The sequence below is a fragment of the Bos mutus genome, chromosome 4 (assembly GCF_027580195.1).
Source record: "Bos mutus isolate GX-2022 chromosome 4, NWIPB_WYAK_1.1, whole genome shotgun sequence".
NCBI classification, from domain to species: domain Eukaryota; kingdom Metazoa; phylum Chordata; class Mammalia; order Artiodactyla; family Bovidae; genus Bos; species Bos mutus.
Genome location: NC_091620.1, coordinates 69,041,526 through 69,057,373, shown reverse-complemented (window position 1 = coordinate 69,057,373; position 15,848 = coordinate 69,041,526). Strand labels below are relative to the sequence as shown.

Genomic DNA, 15,848 nt, shown 5'->3' with positions numbered 1-15,848 from the left:
CTGTGACATTATATGAATTGTTTCCAGAGACAAAGTTGTTTATTATTTTTCTCATCATTTCTGTCTCACTTTCCTGAATTCCACCTTTCTTTCAAATGAGGCATTCTTGATCTTCTCCAGTTGATTTGAACTTTCCTTGTTTTTTACTGTTATTGTTTAAAACAAACCTGGTTAGTTTAAAATGTATTTTGTTGTTATGAAGTTGAATTCAGGGGTTTTATTTTATAACAGGAGTTAGCAAACTGCAGTCTGAGAACCGAATTCAGGTGGCCTGGTTTTATAAATAAAGTTTTATTACAACATAGCCCTGCCCATCTGTTTACATATTTTCTGTGGCTGACTTTTGTACTGAGTGGTTGAGTTGACTAGTTTTGACAAAGTCCATTTGGCCACAAAGGGAAAATTCTTTATCCCCTGGCCTTTTAAAGAAAAAAACAAGTGCTGGTCCTTGCTTCAAAAAATGAAGCATGCTTCTGGAATATGTTTTAATGTTACATCTACTTTGTAGTTCCTACATTGAAGATTTTTGCATGCACTTATTTTTTATCTTTTTTCGGAGACTATTTATTCATACTTTATCCAAAAGAAATCTTAGAGACATGTGGAGGTTTGTCTGATTTGTCAGCTTTCTGTGGTTATATTGCCAAATAATTGTCTAGACCAGTACTGTCCTCGTTCAGGCGCTCAGTCATGTCTGACTCTTTGTGACCCCGTGAACTGCAGCACACCAGGCTCCCTGTCTTTCACTATCTCCTGGAGTTTGCTCAGACTCATGTGCACTGTCAGTGATGCCATCCAACCATCTCATCCTCTGTCGCTGCCCCCTTCTCCTCTTGCCCTCAATCTAACCAGCATCAGGGTCTTTTCAATTGTCCTGGCGAAATACAATGCAAGCCTTATATGTAATTTTAAGTTCTCTAGTTGCTACGTTTCATAAAAGTAAAAATAAACAGGTGATAGTCACTTTAGTAATATATTTTATTTACCCAATATATCTGTTTTCTTGAAAACCATGCCTTTGACCATTTATATTTCTTATAAGCACATGGGTGAACTCTTTCAGAATGCTTTCCTCTCAGACAAAAGTTGTCCGTTTCCTTTACTTTCAACAATTCATTTATTTCAAAGAAATATTTGCTAAAGCCTGGGTAGCAATAGTTATTAGCTATTGTTTATTATTAAGAGATTACTCTTTGCAGGCATGGTGCTAGGTGCTTTATAAGAAATTTATTAAAATATAGAAAATATGAAAGGATGCTGAGATTCCTGTTGGAAAATTATTTTTAATTTTGCCTCATAAATAGAGTGAGTGTCTTAATCTAAACTGATTAGCATTCTGATTCATACCAAAAATTTCTGTTTTAGATTTTAGACTCTTAATAGTTAGCATCATTGGAGTAATTTAATTTCATCATAAATTCTAATAGAGGAATAAAGCTCTTTTTGAAAGCAGATATATACTTATATTAGAAAATAAAAAGCTTTTTTTTTTTTTTAAAGAAGAGAAGATTGGTTCTAGAATCAAGGTCATATCCAATATGAATCTACTGTTAGGTTTCTGTTCACAGATTTTCCTTCTTTTAATCTAACTCTGTGGGTGTGCCCTATTATTATTTAAAGCCAGAGAAGCCAGTGATATGACAACAGTGATTTCAAGTGTCTCTTTACTATGTGTTGCATCAAATAATATATTTCAATTGATATAATTAAAAGAATAATGTATTTTCAAAACAATCAGCTGTGGAATGAGAGATGAAAAAGAAATACATCTTTTAATAGGAAAGCTTAACAGTTTTAAGGAAGCACACTTAACATTATCATAGTGATAGCACAAAATCAAGGCGTTTGTTGGTTTGCCACTGATATGACCACACAGAGTGCGTTTTAAGTAAGAGAAGCTGTGGTTTGGGGCTGTGCTGGGTCATGGGGTTACACTTCTCACTTCCTTCCTTCCATCTTGCTTTGAGGAAATTAGAATGGAAGTGAGGTAAGTGGGATGCACCCTGTTTCATTCATCATGAGAGACCTGTTTCCATCTGCATGCAGCTTGTTATAAATGAAAAATCACCAGGCCTAGCAATTGAGAAATGTGTTTTTAATCCTCACTTTTCCTCTGACTGTCAGTTTCCTGATTTGTAAAAAGATCACAAAAGAGTATATGATCTCTAAAATAGTATTTCTTGACTTGCTTAGCGAGGCCATTTTTTTTCTCTAAAGGCACATTTAATTTTCTAGTTCTGTTTGTTTAAAATTGTCAGTGATGACCTGGGTTTTTCATTACACACTGTACCATCCCTTTTCTTTTGTTGTCTGTTTCTATAAACCTCTAATCACTCAGGTCCATTGTTATTTTTACATGCTTATACATTTACTGAATGCCAAGACACAAGATTCTGATTGAGGTGTTGCAGGCTTCACAGAAAGCTACAGATTTAAAGTTTAGCTGAGGAGATAATAACAGATATCTTATATTGCCTCCTGGTGTTAATCTTTAAAAGAGGAAAGGAACAGCATAAAGGGAACTTAGGCCTTCAAAGGAACATGGGGGCCCAGATATTCTAAGCAATCATAGCAATAACCAAATACTTTGCCTTCACATACAATTTCCAAGTTGGCCACTTTCCTCCTGGCTCCAGGGAGCTGACTGGAGCCAACCCAGCCTAGAGCACACAGCCTGGGCGAGCTGGAGCGGCCTAAGAGCACCGTGGTTAATTTTCCTGCTCAGAGACCTTGGGGTGGCTGATTTCTTTGGGTGCAGTTGAAGGGATGGTTCTGGTTCTGTGTCAGACCTTTTGGTACATACCTGAGTAGACTGATTTCTCAAATTAGATCTAGAATTCACCATTGGCTTGGTTTGCCTGAAGATTCTATTTCTCTTTTCCCCTAGACTCTTAGACTGACAGGGACAGGGATCAAAATGGCAGCAGAAGAGAAATCATTTTTCTTTCTCAGATTTTGATACCTGGGTTAAAATTATAGATCAAGAAAGGCCATTATCAATGCTTATTGCCTGTCTTACTGTATTTTCCAACTGATGTATTTGAAAGAGCCAGGATGCTTCTGCTTTGCCTTGGAGCCATCATGACCAGCTCTGTGGCCTCAGGCAAGCCATTTAAATTCTCTGAACCTTGGTTTCTCAGTCAGGTAACTGAGCTGATACCTGTCTTGCCTTCCTTGTGACTTCTTGTGAGGATCAAATAATAAGATATATACCACAGCCCCTTGGCAGTTATGAAGCTCTATCTAACTATAGATTATGTAATTTATTGTTAGCTAAAGTAAATTTTAGGGCTTCCTGGGTTGTACAGTGGTAAAGAATCTGCCTGCCAGTGCAGGAGATGCAAGAGACATGGGTTTGATCCTCAGGTCAGGAAGAGCCTCTGCAGTAGTAAATGACAATCCACTCCAGTACTCTTGCCTGGAAAATTCCATGAACAGAGGAGGCTGTCAGGCCATAGGGTCCATAGGGTTGCAGAGTCAGGACACGACTGAGCCCACACACAGTAAAGGTAAGTTGTACCCAGAAACAGAAATAAACAAATTGCTTATTATTCTCTCATTACTGTTACACTTATGTTTCAGGTGTTTATTATCCTACTGATTCTGATTTTATTATTTCACTGTCACTATGTTCTGTGGTTAAACTGTGATCACCAATGATAACAGAAATTCACTGGGAGAGTTCAGTGGATTGGAATTATCTGAGGAGTGAGTAGAGGAGATGAACTGAATTGTGTATGGAAGGAATTGTGTGTGGGTAGAAGGAACTGGGGATAGAAGAATGATGTAGGATCAGATGGTGGGACCAGTGGGGAGACAGTTTGGTTAAGGAGGTGAACAGAAGCACTGAGGCAAGAGTGTGCTTGTGTGTGTGTGTGTGTGTGTGTATATGTTTTGCAGGGGGAACAGGGGCAGACAGAGAAAATACTAGCCTGGCTAGAAATAAGGTTCCCATAGGAAACAAAATTGCCTAGTTAAGTTGGTTCCAGACTATTGAAAATCTTAAAACAGCTACAGAGAAGTGTTGGACTTAACTGCAGTTGTGAGCTGAGATAGATTCTAGAGCAGACTGGAAAACACTGTTTTGAGATCTTCCGGAAGTTAATGACTCATACTCCACATCACATCATGACCTACCTGCTGTTTCTGCTTGGATGTTTAACGTGATGTGCTCCCCAGTGACACACACATCCCTGCTTTCCTTTGCTTTGTTCTGTATCAAGAAATGATACCCAGATGCTCAGGCCAAAGGTTAAGACTCATCCTTGATTGATTTGCTTGGTTTATTTTGTCTTTCTCATGCCTCCTATCCTTAAAAGTAAGGCCTGTCAAATCTGCCTATAAAACACACTCATAACATGACCTCTTTCCATTTCTACCAATACCACCCTTGACCAAGCCACTCATCCAAACTACTGCACCCTGTCTGGGCCTGACCGGTTTACCTGCTTCCATGCTTGTGTGTGTGTGTGTGTGTGTGTGTGTGTGTGTGTTAGTGGCTCAGTCATGTCCAACTCTTTGTGACCCCATGGACTGTAGCTCACCAAGCTCCTCTGTCCATAGGATTCTCCAGTCAAGAATACTGGAGTGGATAGCTAGTCCCTTATCCAGGGGATCTTCCCAACCCAGGGATCGAACCTGGGTCTCCTGCTTTGCAAGCAAATTCTTTACCATTTGAGCCACCAGGGAAGTCCTGGATTCCACTCTTGCCCTCCCCAAATCCATTCTCTTGATAGAAGCCAGAGTGACTTTTAAAAGTAGAATAAGTAGAAATATAAATCAGATAACATTTTCTGTTTAAAACTTTTCACTGACCTATCAGAGCACTTAAAATCCAAAGCCCTCAAGAAGCCAACCCCAATTTCCTTTCCCACCCTTTGTTCCTGGCCTACCCACGTCAGCCAGACTTCTATTCACAGAATGGAACAAGCTCTCTTCTGTCTTAGACCCATTCTTCTATATGAATTGGTTCATTTCCTTCATCTTGATGTAGATTTTGTCTTACTATGCTAGTATCAGTCATTTCAACTGATTTAATTCATTTAAGTCAGTCACCAAGGGAAGATTTCCATGACCACCCACCACAAAGGAGTCAACGGTTATTCTGCCACACTGTCCTGCTTCTGTCCTTTGTAGCACTGATTTTCTTTTTTGCCTTTTTTCTGATTTTCTTATGTGTTGTCTGTCTGCACTTGCTAGCGTATTAGTTCCACAAAGACATAGATATTCATTTGTTGGCTGAAGTATTTCCTGTGTGTAGAATAGTCCTTGGCACTCACTAGGTGCTCAGCAAATACTTAATGAATGGATCAAGTTCATAGCAGTGGTTTGCAGATTAGTTTAAATTCCAGGCAGATTGATAGTAAGAACGTTAACTCAGAAGTTTTGGAGGAACTCCTTGGAAGGTTGTGGAAGTAGAAAAGAAACAGCTAACTTGAGAGACATACTAAAGGAAGAAATATGATGATTTGTTGATAAGCTGATTTTATCACCGCACTATCCAAAGATGACTCTTAGGATTTCTAAGGACAGAATCTAAAATAACAGTACCAGTTCTGACAGAACCATGATTGGGAAGGGGTGGGGGGGTGGTCTATGTGAAATTAAAGATGAATCTCTTTGGGACATCTTGTACTAGAGGCCAAGATTTTGAAGTAATTTTGAGTATAAGTTGGGGTTAGAGGTACAGATTTTACTCTATTTAAGTTCTTTTTTGCGCATGCTCAGTTGTGTCTGACTCTTTGTGACCCCATGGACTGTAGCCCACCAGGCTCGGTCCATAGAATATTCCAGGCAAGAATACTGGAGTGGGTTGCCATTTCCTACTCCAAGGGATCTTCCCGACCCACGTCTCTTGTGTCTCCTGCATTGGCAGTTGGATTCTTTACCACTGAGCCACTGGGGAAGCCCTTTCTCTATTGAAAGGCAACATGAAATGACAGTTTATTTTAAAGTTTATGGATACTGAGGAGAACCTCTTTCTACTGGCTTGTTATTGCAGAACTGTGTCAGCAGCTTTAATTCCTGTTCTCACAGTCAGGAAGGTTGGTTTCTGTGTGGTAGAGAATGCCTCTTTGCCATAGTCTACTTGGAATAATCATTTTTTAGAGTATTTTGGATATTAAGTTTCCCTGGTCTGGAGAGACAGAGCAGTGAAACTAGATGGTTGGTTGGCTTTCAATTATTTCTCCTTGCTCCCAGGTTTTTAATTCTATTCATTGGTAAAGGCTTATAGTCAGGTCTGTAGTTCTTCTGCACAAATTACACAGAAATCTAAGCCTCCTTAAGGATTTAAGGTACAAAATAGTGTTCGTTGTACCTTCCATTTTTATAACAGGTACAGTTGACCTTGGACAGTGCAGGGGAGGGGATATATTTTATAATCTATAGCCAGCCCTCCATATCCAGGATTCCCCCACACCCGTGGATTCAATCAACTGTGGACTATGTAGGGCTATAATATTTAAAGTTGAAAAATAGCCACCTGTAAGTGGACCCATATAGTTCAAATCCCTGTTGCTCAAGGGTCAACTGTACTTGAAAAGGTATCTAAGCCAAGAGGATTCTTTGCTTGTGTCAACTTTTAGTCTAATACGACCGATTAGTAAATCGTAGTAAATCCCTGGTAGCTCAGCTGGTAAAGAAATCACCTGCAGTGCAGGAGACCCCTGTTCAATTCCTGGGTTGAGAAGATCTGCTGGAGAAGGGATAGGCTACCCAGTCCAGTATTCTTGGGCTTCACTGTTGGCTCAGATGGTAAAGAATCTACCTGCAATGCAGGAGACCTGGGTTCGATCCTTGGGTTGGGAAGATCCCCTGGAGGAGAGCATGGCAACCCACTCCAGTATTCTTGCCTGGAGAATCCCTATGGACAGAGGAGCCTGGTGGGCTACAGTCTATGGGGTTGCAGAGTCGGACACAACTGAGCAACTTTCACACACACACACACACACACACACTAGTAAATCGTACAAAGGTATTCCTTACTGACTTTTTCCCCTTTTTTCTTTTACCCAGATCTCTGGTTAATTGTCCTCTAATTTGTCCTCAGACAACTGCACTGGTTTGTCAAGACCAACAGTGTCTGTACTACAGATTGGAAACTTGAATTTGCTATTGTATATCATGTTCCCTATTATCAGCTAATTCACGGGTCCTCACAGTTATAGAGGGTCTGCTTAGGCCCTTTCCTAGCTATCAGACATATGTTCCTTTGTGATTTTTTTTTTTTAAAGAATACTACTTTAAAAAAAGTAGTATTCTTTGTAGTTTGATATGCAGAATTTTAAACTTGATTATTTAAAATTCATCTTGATAGAATTGGGAGAGGACAGAAAATTTATCATAATATGTTTACTTTACATCATCTACTATAACTGTCATATGATTGTAGGTCTAGCTTAGCCTTCATTCTGTTATCTATTCAAGAGTGCAGAATTTTAAGATGCTAGGAGCAAATAGGAGCAACCAGGGATATTTTTTACATTTCTGTTCTGTGTCATGATAACTGTTGTCATGGATGTTTGCTAAGTGATTAAGGGACAGCTTGGCCTTCCAAGACTTAAAATAGTGAAGAGTGATCAGAAAGTGAGGGGAACCCTGGATAAATGTTAATTGTCTTCCATAAAAATACGTTTGTATGATTGAAGACATTCTCTTATAAGAGAAAAAAATCATGTTTAACATTTTATTGTACCAAAATATAAGCTATAACAAAGCATTGTTCACCATTATCTATTTGTTGAATTCAGAGTTGAAGTGGGAAATGCCCTTCACCATTTTTCTGTTCGAAATATGAGGGTTCTTACATGTTTTAAAATTTCTGGTTGTTGTTCTCTGTCTTCTGAAGAAGATAGAAAAGTGTTTGTAAAACCTTACTTGTATGTTCTCCTGTTTTATATTCGCACATAACACTCTCATTTTCATCTCTTCCTGTCCTTCCCAGGTGAATGGAGGTATTGAGAACACGTTAGAGAAAGAGGTGGTGCAGTATGACTACTACTCTTCTTATTTTGATATATTTGTAAGTATTCTGTTGTATATTCTCTGTTGTATATTTCGGACATGATGAAACTAACCAAAAGGCAAATTTCCTCTCAGTAGACCTGTCTATGCAATTCTTTTTTCCTCTTTTAAACATTATCTTTCCTTTACCTTTATCCCTGGGCCATTCAGTGCTCTCTCTGGTCATTTCAAGGAAAGAAAAGATTAATGAAAAATAAGGGAGCACAGAAGAAGAAGCTTTTCAGATTTTCCTTTATTTTTTCAAAAGTAGCTGAGATAGAAGCCATCAGCAGGTGCTAAAAAGGAAAATTTACCTGTTTATATAATAGCACAGTGAAAATTCCATTCCTTTTCTGTCTTGTGGTAGATTTCTGAGAGTATTTTTTAATAATAATTCTGTTTCATTTTTCCATAATAGGAGTTTTTGAGAAAACTGATATATTGACAATCTTGGGCAACATTAGTCAGTTGTAAAATTGTATAGATGCAGTTATCTGTAGATGAGGTGTTCATTTTATTCAAAGGAATATTTGCAGTATCTTTCTAGGATACACTGTGACTTTGAATGGGTTTGATAGATCTCCATGGTATCTTTTTACAGGTGATAGTGTGAATAAGTCAGGTCTCAGCATTGTGTTACACAGTATAGGCAACTAAGATTCATTAAAAATTCCCCCAAATTCACTTTAACTACTTTATTCACTATCCTGAGAAGCTGTGTGCACAATGATTAAGACCCTTACAGTCAGCAAAACCTGGGTTTTATTCACAACACAGTCACTAATTGTATATCTTTGTATATATTAAGTCTAAACTTTAGTTTGCTCCTATGTGAAATGAAATCATCACAGTTCTGAAACATAAATAAAATAATACCCAGAAAACACTTAGCCCAGTGAAAGGTGTCTCAGAATCTCAGAGATTTACCTCCAATCATTGTTGTCATCATCATTAGTTTTGGTTGAGAATATTAATGGTTATATTTTCTAGTGGCTTTTGAACTGCTCTAAAAAGTCTAGCTTTGTTTTGTTTTTCTGAGTTACCCTGCTGAAGTGTGTAGCAGGAAAGAGATGGGATTCTCAGTAAATAGAGATCCAGGTTCCTTGTCATCACCCCCTTGCAATCTGAGTAGATTCCATTTTCATCTGTACAGTATGTTAGTGTTCCAGTAAGATTGTTTTGAAAAAGTGTTTGGCTGCCACAGAGTATTTGGAAAACCACTGATATAATTTAATCTGATTTTCCAGAGGAAGACATTGAGTCTCATGGGTCAGTGTCTTGACCTACCCCACATCACTGAACTTGTGGCAGAGCATGTTAGATCCTAAATCTCTTGATAATTTTTTTCTGTAAAGCTATTGACATTTAATAACAAAATTGACTTCTCTCTTTCCTTTTATTTCCTCTGATGAATTTTTCTTAAGTAGTCTGAGCCAGGAATTCTTAGGAAACCAAGTTAATCCTCTGGCCAGATCTCCAAGGGTTGTTTGAACTCTGCTTAGAGAGTTAATGATATTGGACAATTAGGTGGGACTATTAGCTCAGCTTGGAAAGACTGTCACGCCTGGCCTTGGAAATGGACGCAGCCTCCAGGAAACCCTGGGATCTGGGAGACTGAGATAAAGGAATAAAGATTTATGCTTTTGCCAAGTCCAGAATGCAGAGATAGGAGTAGGATAAATAAACTAAATGATGAGCATATTACTGGTAAACCCATTTTTAATGAAAGCTGCAAATTAAAACAAATATAGCTGCAAACTTCATTTACATGAAAGGGTCTTGAGTGAGGTCACACAGTCATTGATAGCACTGAAGTTGTCAGCTTCCAGCCCTTCAGCAGTTTTGATTAGTAAGAAACAGTTGGCAGACCCCTACCCTGAGGCATTACTCAAGAGCCACCTACCTGACTTCTTACTACTCAGAATAAGCATACTTTTCAAGTAAAATAGGTACAATTTTATTCTATGTTTATTCCTTAGTAAATGAGAATTACTAAGACAATTGGAATAGTGGCTAGGAGCCTGGTCTTTGAAATCAGGCTACCTGGGTTCAATCCTGGCTTCCTCCTAAGACTGTGTGGCCTTGGACAGTTTCTGTATCCATCATAATAGTTGCTGACTCATGGAATTGCTGGGGTTGGGGATTATGTGGGACAGTGATACACATAAAGCATTTCACAAAAGTCCCTAAACCATGATGAACAATCAGAGGGCAGCTCCTGGGATTGCAGAACTCTAGCAACACCCCAGTAACTCAGAGCTTTCCAGAGTACTTCACTAACAATCCAGTATCAAAAGTGAGTGGAAAGGTGCTTGGAGTCGACTTTCAAAACCTTGTCTCCAACCTTAAAATGATATCAGAATCTATTGGACTCAAATAGAAAGATAAAAGAAACACCTCACTATATATTCTTTTGTTGATAATGGGCAGTTAATTCGAGTCCCTGTCTACACGATATTCCACAAATTCTAGAGCAGAGATCCCAAACTGGTCTATAGACCAGTACCCGTTTATGACAGTTTTCAACTAAATCAGAATAATGAAAACACTTTGGTGGGTTTTTCATAAAACTTAATGTATACCTTTGTCTATATTCCTGAAAGCTTGTCTTTTTTTTTTTTAATATAGCTTTTGGCAGTTTTTCGATTTAAAGTGTTAATACTTGCATATGCAGTGTGCAGACTGCGCCATTGGTGGGCCATAGCGGTGAGTATGCCTGGTGAGTGGTCCCCCCTCCAGCGCTGGTGGCCAAGGCCTGCTCACAAGAGGGCTGAGCTGGGGGCACGTGTGGCTTCCATCTGAGTTGAATCCCCCTGGCTTCTCCTGAATCCCTGTCCTTCACACCTCAGTAGGTTTCGTTCTCCAGGGCTTCTCTCCAGAGGTGATGAGTAACTATCTTTATTGCTATAGAAACTGAGACAAGTGAGGATTTCAGGGGCCTAGCAGTGATTGTGGTCCAAGCACCAGCCCACCCTCTACCTCATTTTGCAAATGAGAAATGAGTTCAGTCCCTCTGTCTCAAAGCAGTTTGGACCATTTCCTCTTGGGTTGAAACTTCTTGGTGATTTTTCACCATTTGGTCTCTGCTGATTTTGATCCTTGCCTTCCTCCCTGTGTTACCCGCCTCCCTCCAGTCTTAAAGGTAAAAGTTCCCTTTTATTGCTGCCTTCAGATTTCTTGAAGGCAGTGGCATCTTTTACTCACCTCCATTTCCTGGCATCCAGCCCAGAGCTTTGGCACAAGCTCTTCTCAATAAATATTCATTGGTTGAAAGAAGAATTATAAGCAATTCTGCCTGAATTATTTTCGCCATTTCCATGGACCTCTGAACAGTCACCTTGTTGAGAGCTCTAAACAAAGCAGGTATATGGGGGAAGCTCCTCAGACTGGAAGACTTGGGCAGGACTAAACTGCGTGGGACCTTGGTCTGTGTGGACCTGGCACGGGCTTGTCCAGCTGGGCATAGAGTTGTGTGCTGTCCTAAGAGGGCATCCACCATGTGCCTTGTCTGCCTGGACCATCTCTTCTGAGCATCCACAGAACCCTGGGCTGCTGTCAAACCATCCATCGAACCCCAAGCTCACATTGCATGGATGGAGGCCATCAGTTTCAGTCAGACTCAGCTCCCTTTCCGGAATGTATGCTGTTGCTGATCCCAAACAGCTGTGATGGTTGTTGCTTGTCCATTTTCTCCAGCCATCCCAATTTGGGACATTCTGTTCAGTTTCCATGATGTGCACTGGTATCTTTCAGAAAATCTGTCTCAATGTTTGTTTCAGAAAGTGGTTGACTATGCACTGAGTTTTAAGAAACCTTCTTTAATCTCTAGCTTGAAATTATCAAAGAGTCACTTCAAGCACATCCATTTTATTGTTGTTGATTCTTGTTTCTAAAAATGTTTACAGAGAGGGGACCAGGCAGCTGGAAGGAGTCAGCTAGTTCCTGAAAAGTACTTAGTGTCAGCCCGTAAAATTAATTAGTATCATAATGTAAGATGCCTCCTCTTCCAATGCTGGTGTATCTGTGTGTGTATGTATTAACGTGTATATGTGCATGCGTGTGTGTGTGTGTATGTTGTGTTTTGCTAACAAAACTGACTCTGCAACTTTGTTAATAGTGACCAAGCATGACACCTGGTATTTCTTGACCTCCATTTTGTCAGTCAAGACTCCTGTTGGCATTCACGTTGGTTAGGTTTCTTATTGCTGCATATATTAGTTAGAGGATGAAGACTCAAGGTCCAGGTCCTGTGGGAATAATCTCTGGCCTTCCTGAGCCCTGGGGGAGCCCTGCCTCGCTTTCACTGGTTCCTTCTATGCAGGTAGCATCTTTACATGTTGTACCCTCCAGTGGACAAAATTGAGTTTCCCAACATACCAGCCTGTGGGTGAAGGGAAACCTCAAGCTGCCATGTAGGGCATCCGTGCCATGTGGAAGCCCTCTTTGCCCCCATCTGGTTTAGGGGACAGAGGAAAAGTGACATGGGAGGAAGCCAGGCGTGCCAGGGCCTTTTCAAGCGTTACCTGTTTCTGGCTCAGATGGTTCTCCTGCATGACAGCAATGCCTTTACAGTGTCACATATCTAATTTGAATGTTGCTGGATTATGTGTCTTTCAGTTGACAACAGCAGTGACCAGTGCCTTTTTATTAGCAAAAGTGATCCTCTCAAAGGTATGGCTTTCCGCTTTTTTGTGCCGTGACTGTACTGATGTCTTGTTCTCTAGAATGAGCTCATAGTAACTGTTTGTCTCTCCTGGTCACATCTGTTCTTCCAGCTCTTCTCACAAGGGGCTTTTGGCTATGTGCTGCCCATCATTTCCTTCATCCTTGCCTGGATCGAGACATGGTTCCTGGACTTCAAAGTGTTACCACAAGAGGCAGAAGAAGAAAACAGTAAGTTTCTCTCCGAGTTTACCTCCTGAGTTTACCTCCCCCCAGGTAGGGGGGAGGGGCTGCAGAGTTCTGGCTTTTTTTTTTTTAGTTTTTTAATTTTTATTTTATACTGGAGTATAGTTGATTTACAGTGTTTGTTAGTTTCACATGTATAACAAAGTGATTTAGTTGTTCATATACATATATTTATTTCTTTCCAGATTCTTTTCCATACAGGATATTACAGAGTATTGAGTAGAGTTCCCTATGCTATACAGTAGGTCCTTGTTGATGACTTATCTTATATATATTAGTGTATATATGTAATTGGGATTACCTCCTAATTCATCCCTTCCTCTCCCACCTTTCCCTTTTGGTAACCATAAATTTGTTTTCTAAGCCTATGAGTCCATTTCTGTTTTGTTAATGAGTTCATTTGTATCGATTTTTAGATTCCATGTATAAGTAATTATCATATTTATCTTGGTCTAACTTGTTTCACTTAGTATGATGATCCCTGGGTCCAGCCATGTTGCAGCAAATGGCATTATTTCATACTTCTTTTAAGGCTGAGTAATATTTCATTGTATATATGTACCATTCTTCTTTATTCATTCATCTGTCAGTGGACATTTAGGTTGCTTCTATGTCCTGGCTATTGTAAATAGTGCTGCAGTGAACACTGGGGTGCATGTATCTTTTTGAACTGTGGTGTTCTCCAGATATATGCCCAGGAGTGGGATTGCTGGACCACATGGTAGCTTTATTTTTAGTTTTTATATTCCATACTGTTCTCCATCGTGGCTGGGACAATTTACATTCCCACCAAAAGTGTAGGAGGGTTCTGAGATCTGGCTTTGCGTGGAGCTGTGGGTGGAGTCAGGCAGATCTGGGGTCTCCACCCTGCAGGCTGCAGGAGACACTGCGGGAAGAGTTGGATGAAGGGACAGGGACAGGATGTGGCCCCTTGCTCCAGCTGTTAGGGCAGACTTCCCTGGAAGGAAGTGTGAATACTGGTGAAAAAGACATTCCAGCAGCAACAGCAGTAGCCAACGCCTCCTTCTCCTTAGACAGGTTGACCTTTTCTCCTTATTGATAATAGCTAGAGGTCGCAGAGCATTTCATGCCAAGGTAGCAGTCCTACATAGAAGTTCTTGATTCTCCAGAGTCTCCTATCACTGTCCATCCCACAGATGGTGCCTTTGGGCTGCCATGTGAATAACTGAGTGCCTGAAAGGGGACTGTTGATGGGTTGCTGATGGAGATGGAAAGGAGAGGAGGAAGTTAGCCAGCCAGAGAAATGTTCACCCGTCTCAGGCTTTCCATCCTCCTCTGAGTAGAGGGTGAGAGCTGGCAATGTGTGGTCATGAATCCTGTTAAAGTTGTTATCATCTCCTTGTGTGGCTTTGAGCATCACAGCATGTTCACTGGAAATCCAAATGATTGAACTTTAGACGGGAATTCTTCTCTGCGTGATGGCCTTAGTGGAAGCACACACATTCCACCTGTCCCCTCAGACACATATAATCAAAGTTCAAAGCAGAGACTCAGACAGTTGTAAAACTTGCTATTTTTATGTTCTCTCAGTCATCTGGCTGGATTTGCCCCACCTAATAGGCAAAAAAAAAAAAAATTTATTGTGTCTTACGGAAAGTTAAACATGATTATAACCTCAAGATATAGTAGAAGGAAAAATAACCTTGTAAGTGGTTTTATTTTTCAAAAGTTCATGTACAAAGATGAAATCGATGAGAAAAGAATTATCATTCAGGAATAGATTTTAAAACACATTAATCAGACTAAGATCCATCTTCTATCCTGTGCCTTCTCTTCTTGTATGAGACTGTATTGTGGAAAGGGGACAAGTAAAGCTAAATGAAGCCACTTGGTAAAAAGAATTCCATAGTAGTTCAGTGGCTGGGACTCTGGGCTTCCACTACAGGGAGTGTGGGTTCAGACCCTGGTTAGGGAACTAAGATCCCTTGTGCTGCCAGGCCTGACCAAAAGTAAAAAAATAAAAATTGTTTAAGTTGTATATAAACATCAAACTGAACTTTAATGAAAGTACTTCAGCTGTTCGTGTGACTGAGGCTTGCATGCCTATGTGATTAAACTAAAGTCGCTAATAAAGCAAAGCACATAATTAGTGAAAACATTGAAAATACCATTTATTTTCACTGTCACCAATATTACATGCACACCTGGCACCTACTGTTTGGTCTGGTGCTTCCTCCAGCTTTATCTCGGTGTAACTCAGCTTCAGCCAGAAGAATGCATTGTCGACAGCCTCTCTGCTAGTGTTTTTTTGCTTTTATGCTGGCATTTCTCTAACCAGATGTAGAGAGGCCATTTGTACAACCTCATGAGTTCTTTTTTTTTGTTTGGCTTTGTGCTTTGGTTTTGATGTTGTTGATTTCTATAGGAAAGTAGGTATTTCCAGATGGGAAGATTCTATTAACACTTAGTTTTTGGTTGAAAGATTTTTCAAAGTACTCTTTCCTACTAAGAGTTTTAAAAATGTAATAATAACACTTTTATTTTGGTTAACCTGGCCACAAAGCTACCAGAACAGTGGCATCATTCCCAGCATCTGAATTTCTTCTCTTCCAGGACTCTTGATAGTTCAGGATGCCTCGGAGAGGGCGGCGCTGATTCCTGGGGGTCTTTCTGATGGTCAGTTTTATTCTCCTCCTGAATCTGAAGCAGGTAGAAAATTTGATTTATCATTTATGTTTTTGTCTATCATTCAAAAGCTTTCCCCCCTCACCTAACCCCCTGTACTTCTCAATACGCTTAGCAAACATTTAACATACCAGACATTTAGGGTGTGAATATAAATAAGACGTGGTCTTGATGTGCAACCCATAATGAGATGCAGAGATGCAAAAATAAATATGATAGAGGGTCTTACACACCGATATGTGGACGGGGAGAGTCTTGATGCTCTGTGTTATCTGTCACCCCCTGATTGA

At 40.0% G+C, this 15,848-nt stretch overlaps 1 protein-coding gene across 1 annotated transcript in view; it reads left to right on the top strand.

The window, feature by feature from the left end:
- The window catches only part of STARD3NL (STARD3 N-terminal like), a 61,516-nt gene that overhangs the window by 37,529 nt on the left and 8,139 nt on the right, over nucleotides 1–15,848 (top strand). Inside the window, exons 3-7 of the mRNA XM_005891737.3 lie at nucleotides 7,946–8,023; nucleotides 10,633–10,710; nucleotides 12,622–12,675; nucleotides 12,780–12,897; nucleotides 15,487–15,582. Coding sequence (XP_005891799.1) covers nucleotides 7,946–8,023; nucleotides 10,633–10,710; nucleotides 12,622–12,675; nucleotides 12,780–12,897; nucleotides 15,487–15,582 — 424 coding nt within the window. The remainder of the gene's footprint in view (nucleotides 1–7,945; nucleotides 8,024–10,632; nucleotides 10,711–12,621; nucleotides 12,676–12,779; nucleotides 12,898–15,486; nucleotides 15,583–15,848) is intronic.